Source organism: Marmota marmota, unplaced genomic scaffold (genome assembly GCF_001458135.2).
Source record: "Marmota marmota marmota unplaced genomic scaffold, marMar, whole genome shotgun sequence".
Lineage (NCBI taxonomy): Eukaryota > Metazoa > Chordata > Mammalia > Rodentia > Sciuridae > Marmota > Marmota marmota.
This window is the reverse complement of record NW_026000205.1, coordinates 1,365,424-1,385,508: the sequence shown is the minus strand read 5'-3', so window position 1 is coordinate 1,385,508 and position 20,085 is coordinate 1,365,424. Positions and strand designations below refer to the sequence as shown.

Sequence of the window (20,085 nt, the reverse complement as noted above, 5' to 3'; positions counted from 1 at the left end):
TGTGGACATCCTTGGGGGCCGTGGCTCTGCCTGCCACAGGACAAGACAGAAGAGGTCAATTATGAAAAGGTGGTTCCCTGGGCTACATGAGAAGGGAGAGGAAGAGAGAAGGGAAGAGAAATGTTGTTGGGCAGGGTGGACCAGGCTTTGCTGCAGTGACAGTCACTGTGTGTTCTAGGGCCACAGAGCTCCTTTCGCTCACGTTGCCTGTCCATCAAGGATTGGGGGGGGGGGCGGCTGGGGCTCAGCGGTAGAGCACTCGCCTAGCACGTGCGAGACCCTGGGTTCGATCCTCAGCACCACATATGAATAAATAAATAAATAAAGATTTTGTGTCCAACTACAACTAAAAAAATATTAAAAAAAAAAAAAAAAGGGATTGGCAGGGTCCCTCTGCCCTGGGAGTCAGCCAGGGAACTTGGCTGAGAGGCTGGTTTACTCCACTCTCTGTTGCTATCCCTGAATGAACCCAGGGGTACTTAACCACCAAGCCACATCCCCAGCCCTTTTTATTTTTTATTTTGAGACAGGATCTGGCTAAGCTACTTAGGGCCTAAGTTGCTGAAGCTGGCTTTCAACTTGTGATCCTCCTGCCTCAGCCTCCAGAGTCACTGGGATTATAGGCATGTGCCAGACTGGTAATTTGCAAAGAATAAAGGCTCGTGGTTCTGGAGGCCAAGAGGAACTGCACCTGTGGAGGACATCTTCACCGCATCAGCAGGAGGCAGAGGACATGACGTGGCGAGACGGTGCTGGCCTGCTAGAGAGCTCGCTCTCAGAGCAAAGCCACTTCCTCCGTAACCTGTCCTCCATTAATTAGTGAATGGATTAATGTCCTCATAACCCAGTCATCCCCCGCAAAGGTCACGCCTCTAAATGCCATTAACGTGAATTTGGGGATTAAATTTCCAATCTGAAATTTGGGTGATCAAGTCATCGCAGAGGCCCCTACAGTGCACCTCTCACCATCACTGTCCACTCCCAGCCTGGGCAGCTTCCACCCAGAGGGGCCTGGCACTCTCACTCTCAGCAGTCAGCCAAGCAAGCCACACGACCCAGCCTGAGTTCCACTGGGCCCGTAGGCCGAGTCAGCACCAGAGCACCCAGGGAGGAGCTGGGCACCTTGGAGAGAAGAAATGGGGGAAGGCTGCTCATATCAGGGCCTTCTCATTCATTCATTCTAGGGATTGGACCCAGGGGTGCTCTACCACTGAGCTACATCCCCAGCCCTTTGTATTTTGAGACAGTGTCTTGCTAAGTTGCTGAGGCTGGCCTCAAACTTGCCATCCTCCTGCCTCAGTCTCCTCACTGGGATTATAAATGTTTGCCACCACATCCAGCTAGTGCCTTCGTTTTAAAAGCACATAATATATCTGCAATGAAATCATCATTTCCGGGTTAGCTTACTCAGAATCTGCCAACTTCATCAGGACAAGAAATGTACCTTTCATGCACAGCCACATCCCCAGCACTGAGCTGGCAGCACTGTGGGTACTCAGCATTGTAGTACCACAGCACCAGGTATGTGCTCCGTTCTCAGAGTGGGCCCCAGCCCCACAGGGTAAGGCTCAGTCCTAGACAAGCCTCTCCCCCAGACATCCACAAGCCACCTGTACTTCTGACCCACTGACTACAAATCCAGGGCTCTCATGACCTCTTCAGGTTCAAGAACTCTGGAAAGTGCTATACTCACAATCACAGTGTCATTAGAAAGAATACAGACCAGACTGGGCGCAGTGGCACACGCCTGTAATCCTAGAGGCTGGGAGGCTGGGGCAGGAGGATCAAGAGTTCAAAGCCAGCCTCAGCAACAGTGAGGCACTAAGCAACTCAATGAGATCCTGTCTTTAAATGAAATACAAAATAGGGCTGGGGATGTGGCTCAGTGGTTGAGTGCCTCTAAGTACCAACAAAAAGGAAAAAAAAAAAAAAAAAAAACCATGAACGCTGAGGGCTGGCTATACCGTTTCCAAACCCTCATCCCCCAGGGAATCAGAGCATATCACCTTCCTGATGTACTGTGCTCACCAATAACAAGAGCCTCAATTTTTTTTTAAATATTTATTTTTTAGTTTTAGATGGGCATAATATCTTTATTTTACGTTTATGTGGTGCTGGGGATCGAACCTAGTGCCTCATGCATGGTAGGCAAGCACACTACCACTGAGCCACAACCCCAGCCCCCCAAAATCCAAAATTTTTACTCAGGCTTCCTCTGGTAGACAGGTCCCCAACACTTCCCAGAGTTTCGCAAGTCTAGCTCAAATCCCCAGCTCTCTAATCACATAATTGGTCTTTCTAGTATGACCAGCCTCCCTCAGTATAAACTCAGGGAGTCAAGGTGGCAACCATGAATAACAATGACACTCCTAATACCTGGGAAATTCCAAGGTTTTATCTCCCAGGAACCAGCGGCAAGAGCCAGACACAGTCTCTATAATTCAGCAATGGTGAAGAAGGGAAGAGGTCAGGATCAGTTTTTGCGATCATTCAGCCAATATCTGTGGAGCAGCTGCTAGGGCCAAAGAGTTCTAGAAACTCAGAAGGGGTAAAGCAGATACCTACTGAGGACCTCCTGGAGCCCATGTCCCCTGGAAGAAAACAACAATGAAGATCAGAAAGCCACATGGTGCGTTAGAAGGTGACAAGTATGAAGTGGGGGTGAGTAGGAATGCTGGGGGTATGGGGGCAGTTTCAAAAAGGGGTGTGTGGAGAAGTGCGATTTTTAAAGGGTGTCGGGAAGCCCCTGCCTGTGAGTTAAGCAAACACCTGAGCCACATAGGTGTCTGGGGTGAGGCCAAAACAGCCAGTGCAAAGGTCTAAGGCAGCACACAGCAAGGAGGGCTGGTGTTGGAGAGGGACAGGAGGTGAGGTCAGAGGGGAGATGGGACCAGATCCTGCAGTTCCATGTGGACCATTGTTCTGAATGAGGGGAGCTACAGGGAGCTGACAGGTCTGCATGGACTTCTTTTGACTGCTTGGAGAGCCACTAGAGTCTAGGGGGCTGAAGCAGGGAGCCTAGTGAGTGGTGTCCCAGGCAGGAGGTGGTAGCAGGACCCAGATAATGGCAGTTGCAGTGGTGAGAATTGGTAGAATTCCGGCTACATTTTGAAGGTGTAGCCAATCCATTTGTTGATGGGCCTGCCATTATGCAGTGAAAGGCGCAGAGGCGTGGACTCCAAGGCTTTGGGCCTGAGAGCCTGGAGGGATGGAACTGCCATCTACCTTGGGGCGTTGAGGAAGATTTTGGGGTGAGAAAGGAGGTTTCAGGGTGGCCTGCGCCTGGCTTGGTGTGCCTTGGGCTTGGCGCTATGCACGCCGTCTAGGCGAAGGCGCCACCTTCACCACCAGGGGGCGCCCTCTGCCTCGACCCGATTCCACCCCTGCTCGCGGTCTCCCCCCAAAATTTCCTTTCACTTTCGGTCTCTGGCTGTCACCCAGCTTAGCCCTTCCACACCCAGCTGGGGCAAGCCTAGTGCGTGAGGAGAATGGGACTCCAGGTCCCCGAGGGGCGGGGCTGGGGTCCCCGTTCCTGCGGCTGAGGGAGCATGGCATGGGGAACCCCGTTCCCGGGTCCCTGACCTGAGGAGGGTTTCGGGGACCGGACGTCGGGGTTCTTGGAAGGGGAGATGAGTTTTCAGTATAACTGGGGCTCACGCAGGAAGCCTGGGGGAGTAGGAGGCGGAAACTTAGCCACATCAAGGGCAGGAGGGAGGGGCGGGGAGGCGAAGGGGCGGGCGAGAAAGGGGCTGAGGGGTGCGTGTCCGAGACCAGCTCTTCTGTCCCTTCCAAGACCCGGCCACAGGCATGAGGGGCTCTCGGCAGAGATGATAGTGCTGGCGCCAGCCTGGAGCCCAATTGTGCGTATACCTGGGAGGAGGGGGGCACCAGGTCAAGATGGGCGAGCTGAAGGGGAGGTGGGGAGGAGTTGGGGGAGGTGGACAGGTGTAGTAGGTGGCAGAGGTGGGGAGATGGGCAGAGGTTGGGAAAGAGGTAGGGAGGGGAGAGATGTGGAGGGAGGTGGAGAAGGCGAGAGATGAGACAGGATGGATGAAAGTGGACGGTTTTGGACAAGAGACAGGAGTAGGCCATGTTGGGGAGAGATGGGGACACATCAGACAAGATGCAGGGGAGAGAGGGGACGGGAAGATCTGGAATGAGACCTGAGAAGGGGAGAGGCGAGAGAGGTGGGGGAGGTGGAGCGGAGCTGACTGGCCGGTGCCCCCCCCCCCCCCCCCCCGTAGTCCTCACTGCTGCTGCTGCTGCTGCTGAGCCCTGGCCTCCGGGGGACCCCCGACTGCTCCTTCAAGCACAGCCCCATCACATCTACTTTTGCAGCCACCATCCGCAAGCTGGTGAGCCTTCCTGGCTGGTCCCCTCCCCTGGGTCCCTGCTTGAGCTCAAAGTTCTGTGACTGGGTATCTGTCATCTCTCTCCCTTGGTCTCTGCCCCTTGCCCCAGGTCTCTGCCTTCCATCTCTGAGTCTCCATAGTTCTGTTTCTCCGGCTCTCAGCCAGGCCTAACCCTCTTTTCTCCTGCAGTCTGACTACCTGCTTCACGATTACCCAGTCACTGTGGCCTCCAACCTGCAGGACGTGAGTCATAGGTGGGATGGGCCTGGGACAGAGGTGGGGACCAGATGCAAGATTCACCAACCTTCAGGGGCCAGACTAGTGAGCCAAGAGCCTCCCTCTCCCTCAAACCCAGGGGTCCAGGCCCAGCCTCCTCCCTCAGACCAAGGGTCCAGGCCCAGCCCCCTCCCTCAGACCCAGGGTCCAGGCCCAGCCTCCCCCCTCAGACCCAGGGTCCAGCCCCAGCCTCCCCCCTCAGACCCAGGGTCCAGCCCCAGCCTCCTCCCTCAGACCCAGGGGTCCAGGACCAGCCTCCTCCCTCAGATTGAGGGTATGGCCTGTCCCTCCCCAGGAAGAACTCTGCAAGGCGCTGTGGCAGCTGGTACTGGCTCAGCGCTGGATGGAGCAACTCAAAAATGTGGCCGGGTCTCAGATGAAAATCCTCCTGGAGGACGTCAACACTGAAATACACTTTGTCACCTTATGTGCCTTCCAGGTCAGCCCTGAGCTCCGGGGATGAATGAGGGGAGGGAGCCTCCCAGGCACCACAAGTGAAGCTCCTCCGGAGCCTCACTGGGAGTTCTTTTGGCAGCAGAGCCCCAAGGGAGAATGAGCTGGAACTTTGCTCCCCTGAGGTCCCCAGGGACACTGCTGCTGGGTACCAGAAGATGGTGAAGGGCTCCACAATTGGGCCCAGGTTTCTTAGGCCCTGATGAGAGGGGCAGCTAAGGGGTCATGTCCCCTTGCCACCAGGGAGCCTGGGGGTCTCAACTCTGAGATTCAGGCCTCCTTGGGTTCATTGCTGGATGTTGCCGGCAGGGAAAGCCCTGGGCTGGCTGGCTGGAGATGCTGGGGCCATGTGGCCGTGACATCTCCCTCCCCTGCTCCCAGCCCCTCCCCAGCTGCCTTCGCTTCGTCCAGACCAACATCTCCCACCTCCTGCAGGACACCCTCGAGCAGCTGGTGGCTCTGAAGCCCTGGATCACCCGCCGGAATTTCTCTCGGTGCCTGGAGCTGCAGTGCCAGCCCGGTAACGGCTCCCAGTCCCTGAAGCCCACTGGTACCCTCCTGTCCCTTCTGCTCAGTGTGTCCCAGAGGACCCTTGCTCTCCACTGCTACGACCTGGAGCAAGTTCATTCCCCTTTCTGCTTCAGTTTACCCATCTTTGAGAAGGAAGCTGTAGTCCCTGCCTGTGTGTCTAAGAAACCCTGTCCACAGACACAGGCAGTCACTTATTTAAGTTTTAAATTCCTGGCTGCCATGTGGGGGGAAAATAAAGATGGATTCATTTTTTCCTCAGGATTTTTATTTATTTATTTATTTTTTTTGGTACTGGGGATTGAACTCAGGGGCACTCGACCACTGAGCCACATCCCCAGCCCTATTTTGTGTTTTATTTAGAGACAGGGTCTCACTGAGTTGCTTAGTGTCTCGCCATTGCTGAGGCTGGCTTGGAACTCGTGATCCTCCTGCCACAACCTCCCAAACTGCTAGGATTACAGGCACGCACCGTCATGTCCAACTCAATGTTTCTTATTTCTTAGCAAGTTAATAGTTGTTTTATTTATTTAAAAAAATCTTTATTTTATTTATGTATTTATTATTTTTATGTGGTGCTGAGGATGGAACCCAGCGCCTCACATATGCTAGGCAAGCGCTCTACCGCTGAGCTACAAACACAGCCCCCGAGTTGTTTTATTTTTAAGCTTTTTTTCCTTTGGGAATAATCATAGAAAACTGCAAAGACATTAAGGCGATCCCCTGCCCTCCATGCCCAGCCTCTCCAGTTTACATTTGCTTGTTAATTAACTAATAGAACAAAATTAAAACCAGGAAATTGACATTGGTCCAATCCACAGAGTTTATTCGGATTTTATCACTTATTTATACACACTTGAGTGTGTATATGAGTTTGTGAGCGCTGCCGTGACAGAGCCCCACAGAGTGACTTAAACCACAGATGACCTAGTGCTGGAAGCCAGAAGTCCAAGATCCGCTGTCACCAGGGCCTGTGAGAGTAAATCCGCTCCAGGACTCTTTTGGCTGGTAGATGGCTGGCTTCTTCATGGTCGTTATGCTCTCTGACACATACATATGTATATATATTTTAAATATTTTTCATTGTAGATGGACACATACCTTAATTTTATTTATTTATTTTTATGTGATGCTGAAGAGCAAACCCAGTGCCTCACACATGCTAGGGAAGTGCTCTACCACTGAGCCACATCCCCAATGTAGGATTCTATTAAGATATCAATAATTTAATATTTTTATTTAATGCAATATCCCCCCAAACTCTATTCAGTGTTTAAAAAAAATTATTTAGTGATTCAGGTGCTGCAATCCCAGCTTCTCCAGAAGCTAAGGCAGGAGGATCGCAGGTCTGAGGCCAGCCTGGGTAAATCAGTGCAACTCTATCTGAAGACACAAATAAATAAATAAATCGGGCCAGGCTGTAGGGCGGTGGCACAGCGCTTGCTGGCATGTGCATGGCCCTGGGCTTCATCTACACTATTGCCAAAAACAACTCAAGTAACTCAAGTAACTGCAGCTCAGGGTTGACACACTAATCCGGGAAACAGTTGATAAACACCCAACACACAAATAAACAAGAAAGTAGCTCACTGTCATCAAATTAAAACAAGATGATAGAATCCTGAGCTGGGTTGTGGTTGGAAGTTACTGGAAGTTGGGAACAAAGGAATAGCCAGTGCCAAAGACCCTGGGGCAGAAATCTGCCTGTGTTTAGGGGACATCAGGGAGGCCTGTGAGACTGAAGCTGAGTGGGTAGGAGGGAAGCTGAAGGCACAGAGAGGAAAAAAGGGCCAGATTTGCAGAGCCCCAGGGACACCATAGGTTCATGTATTGTATGTCACTGGGTTTGTTTATTTATTTACCTGCAGTATGGGGGATTGAACCCAGCACTTTGTGCATGCTAGGCAAGCGCTCTACCACTGAGTTACACTCCAGCCTTTTTATTTTTTGAGACAAGGTCCCCCTGAGTTGCTGAAGCTGGCCTCTAACTTGTGTCCTCATGCCCCAGCCTCCTAAGTCTCTAGGATTACAGGCCTGTGCCACTGTGCCCAACTCTGTTACTGTTTTAATATCTAAATGTCCATTCATTCACATACTTAAATTATAGGTTCTGGTGGTAAATAACCCAGATAAGGCTCCTGCTTCCTGGGGGCAGGGGATGGGGGTGGGGTCTCAGGACTGGGAGATGACAGGTACATAACCACTGGAAACATTTGAGTTTAAGTATGAAATAAAATATAACCTAAGTGCCAGGTTCTCGCCTAAGCACTCATGATTTTGTGTCAACCTTGTGAGGTAAGTACAATGATTATCTGTCCTCATTTCCCTGGGGATGAGGCAGCTGCAGTCAGGGAGGGGAGGCTGGCGCCCACTGAGGTCCCACAGCTGGCCCCAGCAGGACTCCTGCCTTCCCTGACACAACCTTCTCCTCGTTCACCGTTCACCGGGTCCCCTCTCTCCCCAGACTCCTCCACCCTGCCGCCCCCAAGGAGTCCCCGGGCCTTGGGGGCAACAGCACTGCCAGCCCCTCAGTCCCACCTGCTGTTCCTGCTGCTGCTGCTGCCCGTGGCCCTGCCACCACTGGCCGCTCTCTTGTGCCTACGCTGGAGAAGGGTGAATGGCCGCCCTGCCCCTCAGGTGAGGAACAGGTGAGGGGGGCACAGAGAGATGGGAAGGGAAGGAGGGGCTGGAGGCTCTGCCTGCCCACATGAGGCTGACCCTGTGGGGCCCACAGGTGCCCCCTGCCTCCAGTCCCCAGGGTGTGCTGCTTGTGGAGTGCTGACCCGGCTGGGGCCTCGTCTTGGTGAGTTCTTCATCATGCTGTGGGGCCGGGATGCCAGGCCAGGGACTCTGGACTTCGACTGGAGGGGTCGTGGTGTACTGGGAGCCACAGGAGGATTGTGGGTGGAAGAGTGGCAGGGCCAGTGCTAGGTGCTGAAAGACTCCTAGGGGCCCAGGAGGACCTGTAGAAGAAGAGACAGGAGGCCAAGGAGGAAGCCAGCAAGGGTCCACAGAGAGAGGCCAAGGCCTGGGTTCAGGGCAGAACGATGGAGGGAGAGTGGGGGGGCAGAGAGTCAGGGGAGGGGGTCAAGAAGCACAAGACTGGACTGAGCAGCTTGGTGGAGGAGCTGACACAGATGCCCTCAGGTCTGGCCCAGTGACGGGGTAGCCAGTGGGAAACCGAGGGGGAAGCAAGATCAGGAGGAGACAGTGATTCGGGGGGACCTGAGGGAATGAGGACCCTGGGAGACACTGGGTGCTGGAGTTTGCATGCCAGGACCGAGTGTCCTTCTGGGGCAGGAATGGCGTGGCCCTGTAGGTCGGGGGACTGCCTTTGCTCAGTCCTTCAGGTGTTTCAGGAAGTTCAACTAGCCCCAGGGCAGTAGGCAACCAAGGGAAACCCAGGAGGGAGGAGAGAATCTGGAAACAGGTGTGGGGAGAGGAGGCAGGGGTAGCAGGAGGGAGGCCTAGAGGGACCTAGGGGAAATTGTACTCAGCAATCACTCTGGCACAGGCCTGGGGCTGGACCTCTCTACAAATTAACTCACTTCATTGAGAAGTGCTATTATGAGCCCCACTTCATACAGGCTGAAACCAAGGCATAGAAAGACAAGTTAATTTTCCAGAAGTCACACAGCTTGTGAGTGACAACGAAGATTTGATCCCAGGCTGCCTGCCCCCACCCCCAGCACCTTGAGCATGCTGGACAAATACTGCACCTTGGAGCTTCACCCCAGCCCTCAGCCTGTCCTAATCTAACACACACCCTTCACTTGTCTACCTGGGTTCCCTTTCCTTACAAAAGAGTCTCTAAAAATAGTGCTTTCCATCATAGGACTGTCACAAGGCTAAGTGAAGTGACACAAGGAAAGGCCCTCAGAGAAACACTGCCAAGTGGAAATACAATGAAGCCACATGTGATTTTCAATTCCCTAGTCCTCACGTCAAAAAAAAAAAAAAAAAGGGAAAAGCAGCAGGTAACTTTAGACAGCACAGAGGCACACGCCTGTAATCCCAACAATTCAGGAGGCTGAAGGAGGATTGAACATTGGAGACCAACCTCAACCAATTAGCAAGACCCTGTCTCAAAAATAAAATAAAAGGGGCTGGGGTTGTGGCTCAGTGATACAGCACTTGCCTAGCATGTGTGAGGCACTGGGTTTGATCATCAGCACTGCATAAAAAAATAAATAAAATAAAGGTATTATGTCCATCTACAACTAAAAATATTTTTTAAATAAAATAAAAGGGCTGGGGATCTAACTCAGAGGTAGCACACCCCTGGGTTGAATCCTCAGTACCACAAACACACACACACATACAAAAAAAAGGTAACTTGAAATACTTTTTTTAAAAATATATTTTTTTAGTTGTAGGTGGACACAATGCTTTTATTTTTACGTGGTGCTGAGGATCGAACCCAGAGCCTCACCTGCACTAGGCGAGCACTTTACCACTAAGCCACAACCCCAGCCCTTGAAATACTTTAAATATTATGTTTTACTTTTTTTTTTTTTTTAAGAGAGAGTGAGAGAGGTGGAGAGAGAATTTTTTTAATATTTATTTTTTAGTTATCGGCAGACACAACATCTTTGTTTTGTATGTGGTGCTGAGGATCGAACCCGGGCCGCACGCATGCCAGGCGAGCGTGCTACCGCTTGAGCCACATCCCCAGCCCCTATGTTTTACTTTACCTGTTGTATCCAAACTATAGTCAATGAAATACTTTACTCTCTTTTTGCATATTTCAAAATCAGTGTGTATACATCATGTCTAAAGTCAGATGACATTTTTCTTTTGTGTATGCACAAAAGAATGTATGCAGGGCTGCACACCCAAGGCAAGGGTCCACCACTGAGCTACAAAGTGACACATTTTTATCAGAACCCCTTGATCTGCATTTAACATTCAGGAGCTTTGCACTTGCAGAGCTTTGCACTTTGCACTTGTTTTCTTACTCTCTCAATAACTATATTATTAATTTCTTAAATTTAATAAAAATTGGATGAAATTTAAAAAAAAATGCCTGAGTTGCCCCATAGTCACATTTGAAGTGCTCAGTAGTCACACGTGGCTGGTGGCTAACCAGCTGGAGAGCAGGGATGGAGAACATTTCCACCACTGCACAAGAGTTTTTCTTAGACAGTGATGTCCTTAGACAGATGCCTGCTGCTCACTGGGAACAGAGTTGTTTGGGGCAGTCTGTGTCCTGCCTGGAGCTAAGTATTTTCTTTCCCTCTCCTCTGTCCATGGATCCTCAAACAACCCAAGACGACGACATATTTATCATCCCATTTTACACAGGACACTGAGGCCCAGCAAGAGGAGTCACCTATCAGAGGACACACGCCCAGTACACAGAGGAAGGCGGCTACAGACTGGTCCCTTCCTAGGCACCATTGCCCCTCAGGATGGAGGGTACGCCAGAACTCAGCCCTCTGTATAAAGCCCTTGTCCCCATGAACTTGTATATAAATCATTATTTTCTACCAGTTCTGGTTGGACTTGTCTGTGGTTGGGACGGGTTATGAATGGGACGGCATAGGGCTTGAGTCTTGTTTAGTTAATGCAATGTTTCTGTTCAAGCCTCTTGGGGCCCAGAGCCTGTGCTAGGCAATTCTAAGACCCAGATGTGAGGCAAAACCAGCCCAGGGCTCTGGCGCGCCGGGTCTTTGGAGGAGTCCCAGGGCACCCCAGAGCCGGGGCAAGATGACACACACTCAAATGAAGGGAGCACAGACAGTGTGGGATCCCCCAGGAGGCATCTGGCCCAGGCTGGGATAGATGGGGAGGCTCTCTGGAGGAAAGGACTCTTGAGCCCAAAGGCACTGGGATCATGACAAGACAGATTCTGCAGTGAGCGTGGGCGGAAGAGCAGGGAGGGCATCCCAAGCAAGAGAGACGGCAGAAGCAAAGGCCAAGAGTCTGGAAAGCGGAAAGCTGCTTTGGGATCCGCAGCAGATTGGTGCAGCCCCGGCATCTGGAAGTCATTTCTTCATCATCCACCTCCACCTGTTTCACAAAGGCGGATGCCGGGGCCCAGATAAGTGCAGCAGTTCGTCCTGCTCACCACGAGGCCTACCAGGCATCAAATCCACATCCCCTAACCTAGACTGAGCGCCTAAGAGCTGCCCAGGCGGATCTGCTTGCCCCCTGCAGGCCATCACGTACCCTGCAACCCTCAGTCGCCTGATGGAGTAACGGCGACAAGTCGAGTGGAGCAGATCAGCAGCCCCTCAAAAAGATGGCTGCCGAGACCCGACAGCCCCACCCGACAGAACCGCCTCACGACTCACGTGATCTCTAGCCCCTCACAGGCATGGCCGCCGAGTTCAGATCGGATTGGGCAGTCAGAAGACCGCCCGCCTTCCCCCTAGGGCATCTCTGCGCACGCGTACAACACTTTAGCCAATGAGAAGACGGAAACTTCTCCGCTCCGCCAGTGTAGCGTTGCTGCCTCCGCCCTTGCGGCAAGGGATAAGAAACCCTGCGCCAACACTTCCTTCTTTCCCAGGCGGCTGCCGAAGATGGCGGAGGGGCAGGTTCGGTGTCTGCGCGCCTGGGGTGGTGTGGGGTCGCGTGGGATCCAGTCGGGAACAGAGTTGGGTCCAGTATTCCCTTGTACATACATTGTGAAGCTTCAGATCAGCAGTTAACAAAAAGGAGCTGGTTTTAGTGGGAGGGTAATCCGTAGGGATGTAGGAGAAACCGCGGCTGTTTTAAGGTCGAGGAGTGGCTAAAAGGCGGCAGTTTATTCCTTCTCAAGGCGAAGGGTAATGGTGAGAGTTTGTTTTACGGTTACGTCTTCCTTGTCTTAATCTTCGGTAGCGGGTGGGAGCCCTTGGCGTCAGGTCTTTGTTCAGACCCCGGCCATGGGGAACACGCGGCGGTCTGACTGATGTCGGGCGATGGGAACCTGAGGCTGGGCCAAAATGGAGGCCACTGCCGTTGTCCCCAAGGCCTGAGCTACTTCAACCTGACTCGGGATCAAGGTTTCCTACAGCTTGTGGCATTTCAATGCGAAATTCCCTATGCAGTAGGTTGAGAAAACTCGCCTTCCGAGTGTTCAGGAATTGCTTTATTCCCCCTTGTTTGGGGGTTGCTGGAAGTAGAGGGCTGTTAACAGTTCCACAACTATAGGACAAACTTTCGCCCCCCAAATCACCCCCAGGCCCTCAGGGAACACCGTAGAAGCTTAGATCTGTGTCTTATGTTGAACTGTTGAACATATACCTAAGAGGGTGGTCCTTGGGGCTGGGGCTGTAGTCTAGTGGCAGAGCGCTTGCCTAGCATGTATGAGGCATAATTAAAGGATGGGGGGGGCTGGGGTTGTGGCTCAGCGGTGGAGCACTGTCCTGGCATGTGCAGGGCCCTGGGTTCCATCCTCAGCACTACATAAAAATAAGTAAAATGGAGATATTGCATCCAACTACAACTAAAAAAAAAAAAAAAAGGATGGCCCTGGAAAGGATTTCCTTGTGAATTTCTTCATGTAAGTCTGTGGTATTTGGGCTCATTCCCAGGTAGGTAGAACTAGGCAAGTGGTAAGAGTCATCAAGCGAATGAGTACCTGTGAATAGCAGTGTGCACTGGTTTTGCCTATTTATTGGCAATAGTCTTGAGACAGATGCTAGCCTCATTTTTCAGGTGAGTTGTAGATTTGGGGCCAAGGTCACATTGTAGGGAAGTCTAGCTTAGGTTTAGATTTGATGCCACACTGCATTAACTACACAAGTATGTATAACAACCATTATTTTATGCTGTCACATTAGTACATTATGGTGTGCTTTATTAATGTTGAAGGCTTCTATTCTTGATGAGGAAGCTGAGGACCCAGGGATGCAGATCCAGCAAGGGCTTTTGACAATACTTGCTAAGTTCAGGGGTAGCATGCCTGTAGTACCCAGCTACTACTCAGGAGGACTGCTGAACCCAGGGTTTTGAAGTCAGCCTGGGCAACCTAATGAGAAACTGTCTCAGACTAAAAAAAAAAAAAAGTCCATGGTAAAAATTGCATTTTACATTAAGAAGAGTTGGGTTATTAGAAGCCTGCAGTTTGACAAAGGTGACAACAAATTTTGTACCTGTATGAGCCAAGGACAGGAGTTGCCAGGTTTGGGTCATATCTTGGCTCATCCTTTGACAATCCAAAATGCAGTCTTAGGAAGGGAGAAGGGAGTTCCTTGGTGTCTTGTCCTGCCTGGTGATGCTGGATCAACATTTTGCTTCCCCTTGGTCTACTAACCCAAGTCTTGGGTCTGAGCTGGAAGAGCCCCCTAGGGGCAAGGTGAACTGGAAAAGAGTGGTTTCTTGAGGTGGGAGAGTAAAGCTGTCAGTTTTCTCATCCCTTCCTTGTCTCCACAGGTCCTAGTGCTGGATGGCCGAGGCCATCTCCTGGGCCGCCTGGCGGCCATTGTGGCCAAACAGGTACTGCTGGGTAAGTCTGCTCACAGTCCTCCCTGCCTTTAGTTCCACTTGCAAGTCAGTGATGAGCAACAATCACCATCTTTCGTTTGAGTCTCACGACTGTGAGATCAACCCCATGCACCGCTCTGAGACTTGCCAGCCAAACTCTTCCCTCCCTGGCTCAGATTTTAATATGAACCCAGCTCTGCCAATTGTGTGCAAGGGAGGATCCCTCTCCCTTTATTCTGCCCTTCCTAATCCTTCCCCTTCTTGAATGCCTCACCTTCCCTTTAGGCCGCAAGGTGGTGGTTGTGCGCTGTGAGGGCATCAACATTTCTGGAAATTTCTACAGAAACAAGTGTGAGTTAAACCTGTGATCATAGAGGGGTTAAGGTTTTTTTGCTAGAGCTTTAGGATTTGGATGGGAACTGTTAGGTCTTATAGACAAGGCAAGCCTCATATTCTCCCCCTCCCCCTCCCTCAGTGAAGTACCTGGCCTTCCTCCGCAAGAGGATGAATACCAACCCATCCCGTGGCCCGTACCACTTCCGGGCCCCCAGTCGCATCTTCTGGAGGACAGTGCGAGGTGAGCTGGGCCTCCTGGGGCTGTGGGTGGTGGCAGCAGGCAGCCAGTGATGAGGACGTCTCCCACTCATGTTCGAGTTCCCCAACCATGAGATGACTCCACATGCACTACCATCTGAGGCCGCCCCATGCCTGCCCTGGTGGGGAAGGGTGGACATCCTCTAAGCCCCACTGAGGTCTGGCATCCTTCTGCCATAGGCATGCTGCCCCACAAGACCAAGCGAGGCCAGGCTGCCCTGGACCGCCTCAAGGTGTTTGATGGGATTCCACCACCCTACGACAAGGTGAGCCACACTAAGCCTCCAGCAGTGTCATGCATCCAGCGTCCATGATGTTACACAATTACCTACATTGTTTGAGCCTTATGAAAACATAACTGGCTGAGACGCCTACTGCAGCCAGCCAGCCTCCTTTTCCTAGTGTCTTTGCACTAGGTCTTTAAGCCCCTCTCCTCCAACAGAAAAAGCGGATGGTGGTTCCTGCTGCCCTGAAGGTTGTGCGACTGAAGCCAACAAGAAAGGTGAGTTCCAGGTTGGACAGCTCTAACTTGGTTTTAGGGTCTGCTTGGGGTGAACCTGAGGTTCAAGACTGGCAAATGATGTTTTTTCTCACGATGGTCTGCGGATGCCACTGTGTGCAGTGCCGAGAACGCCAAAGGCTTAGCTGATGCCAGGAGCGGGGAGCCTTTACATGGGGGGGGGGGTGTTGCCTTTTCATGTGGGCTTGCTGGGGACTAAATTATTATTCCCTTCCCATGATCCTCTAGGACAGTTACTCCACTTGTGACCACCATAGCCTCAGTCCAGGCTCTTTAGGTTAAGAGGACTCCCATGTCTCTATGTCCTTAAAAACTTTCTCTGCCCCTCTAGTTTGCCTACCTGGGCCGCCTGGCTCATGAGGTCGGCTGGAAGTACCAGGCAGTGACAGCCACCCTGGAGGAGAAGAGAAAGGAGAAAGCCAAGATCCATTACCGGAAGAAAAAACAGCTTATGGTGAGGGCAGGGGTTGCCCTGGAGAGGGGACAGTGCTTGTGGGTGGGCCAGGCTGGCGAGGTCTTGCCCTAGAAGGTCTGCCTACATCCCAGCCTGAGGTGGAGAACCAGCTCCTAAAAACATTGTGTGTCTTTACCCCACAGAGGCTACGAAAACAGGCAGAAAAGAATGTGGAGAAGAAAATTAACAAGTTCACAGAGGTCCTCAGAACCAATGGACTCCTGGTCTGAGCCCAATAAAGACTGTTTATGCCTAATGTGTGGCCTGGCCTGCCCTTCCTCCATCGCCACCCTGGGATATGGGGGACCCTGGAAAGCTGACACAGAGAAGGGCCTAGTCTTGGTCTCTGCTTCTGTTTTGGGAGGTTTCTCAAGAGTTGTGTGGTCAGAATTTATGACCTGCTTATTCATGAATTTAAAAAAAAAAAAAAGAACTACCAGTTACTTGCAGTATTTTTTTTAAAAAAATGAGCTGGAACACTAAAGGGGGGGGTCTCCTTGGCTACAGGGGCACCCACCTGTCTTAACCATGTGGCCATCCTATACTCTGTAGCTGAAAAAACGGGAGAGTACCTGCTGAAGTGGGCCAAGTTTTAGAGGTGCAAAGACTGGAAAATGCACTGCCCCTTTCCTTACCTCTGTTTTGTGATCAAAAGCAAATAAATTATTTTTGAAGAAACGTGGCGTCTTTGCATATGTCCACTGTGGAGGTGGGCCCTCAGCAAAAACAGGGCTTTAAGAGGTTTCACGCAGGCCACACTTTCCACAAAAACCTAAGTTTCATCCTGGGACAGCCTGCAGTGTCCTAATAACCTGAAGCTGTCCCTTTCCAGCTCAACTGCAAAGTATTTGATTGCCACAACGCCCCCTACTGCCTGACTCCAGGGGTCAAAGCACCACAGCAAGTGAACTGGTTATTAAATAAGCACGTTAGGTCTCATCTGACACCTAAGAATAGACGTGTTGGCTCTGCCAGTGTGAACCCCTGAGGGCATTGGGGTTGGGAAACACTTTGGGGACAAGCCCTTCACAGGTCAGGGCCTGCCTGGGTACCCCTTTACCCATTTCAACAGTCACCAGCACCCACAACTTTGATGTTGGGAATTGAAACCAGGGCCCCACCATGCCAGGCGAGCGCTTTGCCACCGGACAGCCTAATGAAATACAACTCAAATATTCTGGTTCTCAGTCGCAAAAGTCAAATTTTAAATGCTACTGTCCACCGAGTGCAGGTATGCAATAATTCCACGATCGCGGTAAGTTCTATTAGCGCCATCTTACACAGAAAAAGCAAAAAGAATGGCTCCAAATCACCGTCTGGAAGTGAAACCCACCACTGCCAGGTAACTTTTTCATTCAACTTCTAAAAGATCCGGCAGCTTCCGCCCCTCGCAAAGATGGCGCCGCCGCAATGCTTCTAGGAACGGCAGGGGGCCTGTCCCATAAAAAAGATGGTCGCATCACCTCTGGTTTGAAGCCTACCCGAATACAGCCACGTGGTCCCCAAATCCCACGTGAACCTACACCTCAGGGAAATGACGGCTTCCCCACGACTCTCGCGATAACACAAACCAAGCCAATCTGAACTAACGCTCCCGGAGCAATGAGAGCCTGAAACTCTCGCGAGATAGTATGCACATTTCCCGCCCCCGAGACTTTCACCATCATGGCCGAGCACTTGCAGTTTCCGATGCACAAGCTTGGTTAAAGCCGCCTGTCAATCAGAGTCGCTCTCGAGGCACCGCCCAAAGCCGTGTGACCCTGCCCCTTTCGTCACTTCCTCTATAGCCCCTGAGCAATCAATAAGGAAACCCGGACGCTTCCGTCGCTCTCTTTTTTTTCAGGCAGCCGGGAAGATGGCGGACATTCAGGTGTGTTCTCTGTGCTGGCCCGGAATCTGCGGGTCTCGCTCTCAGCCAAAGGGGCGGGTCTGGGAGGCCAGGACCTTGCGCCCCCGTTTGGGGTTATTCAGGGCGTCCGCGATTTCCTAGGGATGAATTAAGGTGGGCCATATACGTTTGCTTTAAGCTTAGATATCAGCTTCCTAAATCTTGCTGGCTCTTCACATTAATACAGACTCAAGCGTTTTAGGAGCCATTATCCAAAAGCCCAAGGGTTAAGAAATGATGTTTGCGGCCCTGAGTCCTAAGGGCGAGTTCGGGGAGCCGTCGTTTGGTAGCTAAATTTGAACCCTCTTTGATTAAATAAGGAGTGAATGCAGCGTGAATTGTTTTGTGTCTTTAAAAATAATTATTGCTGAAAGGTGCCCAGGGTGTTAGAGGTATGTTCCTGGAGATTAAATTCGGCTGGCAGTGGGAGGTGTTCTAGAGCAGACAAGCTGAAGTTACCTTGGGCTTAGAGACGTCTTTGAATTGTAGGTACATGGTGGGTGGCTGTGTTCTAGAGGATATTTCAGGGACACTGGTCCTCTGGGGCTGGCCTGTGGGAAGTATATACTGGAGGTTTGGGGGAAGGTCCTCAGGCCAGAAATCCATCTGCTCCAAGCTTGCAAAGTCACCAGCTTCCTTCTTATCCCTGTAGACAGAGCGTGCCTACCAAAAGCAGCCGACCATCTTTCAAAACAAGAAGAGGGTCCTGCTAGGAGAAACTGGGAAGGAGAAACTCCCTCGATACTACAAAAATATTGGTCTGGGCTTCAAGACACCAAAAGAGGTGGGGAGAACTCCCAGAAGAAAATGAGACTCCCTTGCCCCTGCCCACGTGCCTGGCAGGGTTGCCCTGCCTACGTCTCAGTGGCTACCCTCTGGGCTGCTGGGAATTGTAGTTTGGGTCCCTGAGGTCACACGCTCAGTCCTCTTTTGTCCAAAGCTCACTCCTTTCTTTTCCTTATCTCTTCAGGCCATTGAGGGCACCTACATTGACAAGAAGTGCCCTTTCACTGGTAATGTTTCCATCCGAGGGCGGATCCTGTCTGGTGAGTGGAGAATTCTGGGGGCCTGAACTATTGGAATGAAGGGGCTTGGGGCCTAGATTCCTGGTTTCAGGGCACTGGCAGATGATGTCTGTTTTCACGATGGTCTTCAGATACCCACCACGGGTACTGCTGAAAAGCCACTTGGCAAAGCTGATGCCAGAAGCAGGGCTTTTGGGGACCCACCCTGCTCGGCAACTTGATTCCCAGCATGCCCTGGGCAACCCTTGGTTCCCTTTCCTATGAGGCCTGACTGATCTATGATTTATCTGTTTCCTCTGCCCAGGTGTGGTGACCAAGATGAAGATGCAAAGGACCATTGTGATCCGCCGGGACTATCTCCACTACATCCGCAAATACAATCGCTTTGAGAAGCGCCACAAGAATATGTCTGTGCACCTGTCCCCCTGCTTCCGGTGAGCACGGTGGTCCCTTAGGGAGCAGCTGGCCAGGGTTACATTTATGTTAGAATGAAGTGCTTTTTCTTTCCTTTTTTTCCGTGGGTTGGTACCAGGGATTGAACTCAGGGGCATCTCACCACTGAGCACACCCCCAGCTCTATTTTGTGTTTTATTTAGAGACAGGGTTTTGCCGAGGCTGCCTTTGAATTCAAAATTCTTCTGCCTCAGCCTCCAGAGCCCCTGGGATTACAGGTGTGCGCCACCTTACCTGGCTTGAAGTGCTTTTTCATAGAACATGTTTTGTCTTACCCGTGTTAGAGACTTAGTGTTCAGAGATCAGCAAGGGTAAGGTCCTCCCTCAGAGAGCACCTTGGAGCAGGAAGGACACCAGACCAGTGGAGAGAGATGATGGGCAGTGGGATAGTAGCTCAAAAGGGAGGGTCTTCTGGAAGAATGACTTGGGAACAAAGCGGGGGTTACTTGACAGGAGGGCTGGTCGCCACTGACTCTGGCAGTGTTGGACTTGGCTCAGGTGCCCAAAGGGTCCTCCATCCACTGGGGGATGCCACTGGCCAATCCTGGGAGCCTCCCTTTGTTCTTTGTGAAATGGAGATTTCGGTTGATGGAGACCACAGGTATGCTGCCCCACAAGACCACGCGAGGCCAGGCTGTCCTGGGTGTCTAGGGGGCAGGTTGAATGGAAGCTGGAGCTGGAATGGGGTTACATTAAACAGCGTGGAACACCTTCAGCCTGGTGATGGGGACAGAGGGTTTCCTTTAGAGGTCTGCTGAGGTAACCTCTTCTGAGGACATGCTCCTGCCTGTTCCCACAGGGACGTCCAGATTGGTGACATCGTCACAGTTGGCGAGTGCAGGCCTTTGAGCAAGACGGTGCGCTTCAATGTACTCAAGGTCACCAAGGCAGCTGGCACCAAGAAGCAGTTCCAGAAGTTCTAAGACTGGATGCCTGCCCACCCTCCAAAGCAAAATAAACTTATTTTGTAATTCACAGTCCAGACTTGGGATTTCTGTGCCCTCGGCAGAGGGAAGGATTGCCTTTGGGGCTGAGGATGGGCACACCTCTTGTCTGCGGCCCTTATCTCTGGATGTGGACAGTGCCACCTAAATTGAGATGCTGCCCTTCCTGTTTGGGTCCCTGTC

General features: G+C 51.7%; 3 protein-coding genes and 5 non-coding genes across 21 annotated transcripts; all 8 read left to right on the top strand.

Moving 5' to 3' along the window:
* The first annotated feature begins 2,105 nt into the window (after positions 1 to 2,105).
* On the top strand, positions 2,106 to 11,101 carry Flt3lg (fms related receptor tyrosine kinase 3 ligand). Of its 12 annotated transcripts, none has more exons than XM_048790542.1 (9): positions 2,106 to 2,661; positions 3,794 to 3,860; positions 4,245 to 4,355; positions 4,542 to 4,595; positions 4,924 to 5,067; positions 5,463 to 5,601; positions 8,074 to 8,257; positions 8,344 to 8,412; positions 9,445 to 9,779. In XM_048790542.1, the coding sequence occupies exons 1-9, from the start codon at positions 2,651 to 2,653 to the stop codon at positions 9,641 to 9,643; spliced, it is 978 nt and encodes a 325-aa protein (XP_048646499.1). In that variant the 5' UTR covers positions 2,106 to 2,650; the 3' UTR covers positions 9,644 to 9,779. The 12 variants fall into 12 exon arrangements, with proteins under 12 accessions (XP_048646499.1, XP_048646501.1, XP_048646497.1 ...); XM_048790544.1 differs by lacking the exon at positions 2,106 to 2,661 and adding an exon at positions 3,359 to 3,475 and having other exon boundaries at positions 9,445 to 9,778; XM_048790545.1 differs by lacking the exon at positions 2,106 to 2,661 and adding an exon at positions 3,434 to 3,500.
* A 962-nt stretch (positions 11,102 to 12,063) lies between these two features.
* Positions 12,064 to 15,848, top strand: Rpl13a (ribosomal protein L13a). 2 transcript variants are annotated; one of them, XM_015496551.2, is made up of 8 exons: positions 12,064 to 12,151; positions 13,974 to 14,046; positions 14,310 to 14,375; positions 14,500 to 14,601; positions 14,799 to 14,884; positions 15,061 to 15,120; positions 15,470 to 15,592; positions 15,736 to 15,848. In XM_015496551.2, exons 1-8 carry the CDS (start codon positions 12,137 to 12,139, stop codon positions 15,820 to 15,822), a joined length of 612 nt encoding a protein of 203 aa, XP_015352037.1. In that variant the 5' UTR covers positions 12,064 to 12,136; the 3' UTR covers positions 15,823 to 15,848. The 2 variants fall into 2 exon arrangements, with proteins under 2 accessions (XP_015352037.1, XP_048646504.1); XM_048790547.1 differs by lacking the exon at positions 12,064 to 12,151 and adding an exon at positions 12,367 to 12,388.
* Positions 14,088 to 14,171, top strand: LOC125612676. The gene has a single exon (XR_007343156.1). It is a non-coding gene; the product is annotated as a small nucleolar RNA Z195/SNORD33/SNORD32 family (small nucleolar RNA).
* Positions 14,641 to 14,725, top strand: LOC125612675. Its single transcript, XR_007343155.1, has one exon. It is a non-coding gene; the product is annotated as a small nucleolar RNA Z195/SNORD33/SNORD32 family (small nucleolar RNA).
* On the top strand, positions 14,922 to 14,991 carry LOC125612677. Its single transcript, XR_007343157.1, has one exon. It is a non-coding gene; the product is annotated as a small nucleolar RNA SNORD34 (small nucleolar RNA).
* Positions 15,191 to 15,276, top strand: LOC125612680. The gene has a single exon (XR_007343160.1). It is a non-coding gene; the product is annotated as a small nucleolar RNA SNORD35 (small nucleolar RNA).
* Positions 15,849 to 17,304: 1,456 nt separating the features above from the next.
* Rps11 (ribosomal protein S11) lies at positions 17,305 to 19,935 on the top strand. 2 transcript variants are annotated; one of them, XM_015496541.2, is made up of 5 exons: positions 17,305 to 17,462; positions 18,133 to 18,264; positions 18,451 to 18,526; positions 18,810 to 18,939; positions 19,758 to 19,935. In XM_015496541.2, exons 1-5 carry the CDS (start codon positions 17,448 to 17,450, stop codon positions 19,879 to 19,881), a joined length of 477 nt encoding a protein of 158 aa, XP_015352027.1. In that variant the 5' UTR covers positions 17,305 to 17,447; the 3' UTR covers positions 19,882 to 19,935. The 2 variants fall into 2 exon arrangements, with proteins under 2 accessions (XP_015352027.1, XP_048646492.1); XM_048790535.1 differs by having other exon boundaries at positions 19,457 to 19,836.
* Positions 18,603 to 18,689, top strand: LOC125612678. The gene has a single exon (XR_007343158.1). It is a non-coding gene; the product is annotated as a small nucleolar RNA SNORD35 (small nucleolar RNA).
* Positions 19,936 to 20,085: the final 150 nt, after the last annotated feature.

What these genes read in the sequence shown, in the direction of transcription:
- Flt3lg (XM_048790539.1), top strand. Translation starts at nt 3,630, where the DNA reads ATGAGTTTTCAGTATAACTGGGGCTCACGCAGGAAGCCTGGGGGAGTA. An exon ending in CGCCAGCCTGGAGCCCAATT is followed by an intron (nt 3,861 to 4,244) that starts GTGCGTATACCT and finishes CCCCCCCCGTAG; the next exon opens with TCCTCACTGCTGCTGCTGCT. An exon ending in CCGGCTGGGGCCTCGTCTTG is followed by an intron (nt 8,413 to 9,444) that starts GTGAGTTCTTCA and finishes TTTCCATCATAG; the next exon opens with GACTGTCACAAGGCTAAGTG.
- Rpl13a (XM_015496551.2), top strand. An exon ending in CTTCTGGAGGACAGTGCGAG is followed by an intron (nt 14,602 to 14,798) that starts GTGAGCTGGGCC and finishes CTTCTGCCATAG; the next exon opens with GCATGCTGCCCCACAAGACC. An exon ending in TTCCACCACCCTACGACAAG is followed by an intron (nt 14,885 to 15,060) that starts GTGAGCCACACT and finishes CTCCTCCAACAG; the next exon opens with AAAAAGCGGATGGTGGTTCC.
- Rps11 (XM_015496541.2), top strand. An exon ending in GCTTCAAGACACCAAAAGAG is followed by an intron (nt 18,265 to 18,450) that starts GTGGGGAGAACT and finishes TTATCTCTTCAG; the next exon opens with GCCATTGAGGGCACCTACAT. An exon ending in CCGAGGGCGGATCCTGTCTG is followed by an intron (nt 18,527 to 18,809) that starts GTGAGTGGAGAA and finishes TCCTCTGCCCAG; the next exon opens with GTGTGGTGACCAAGATGAAG.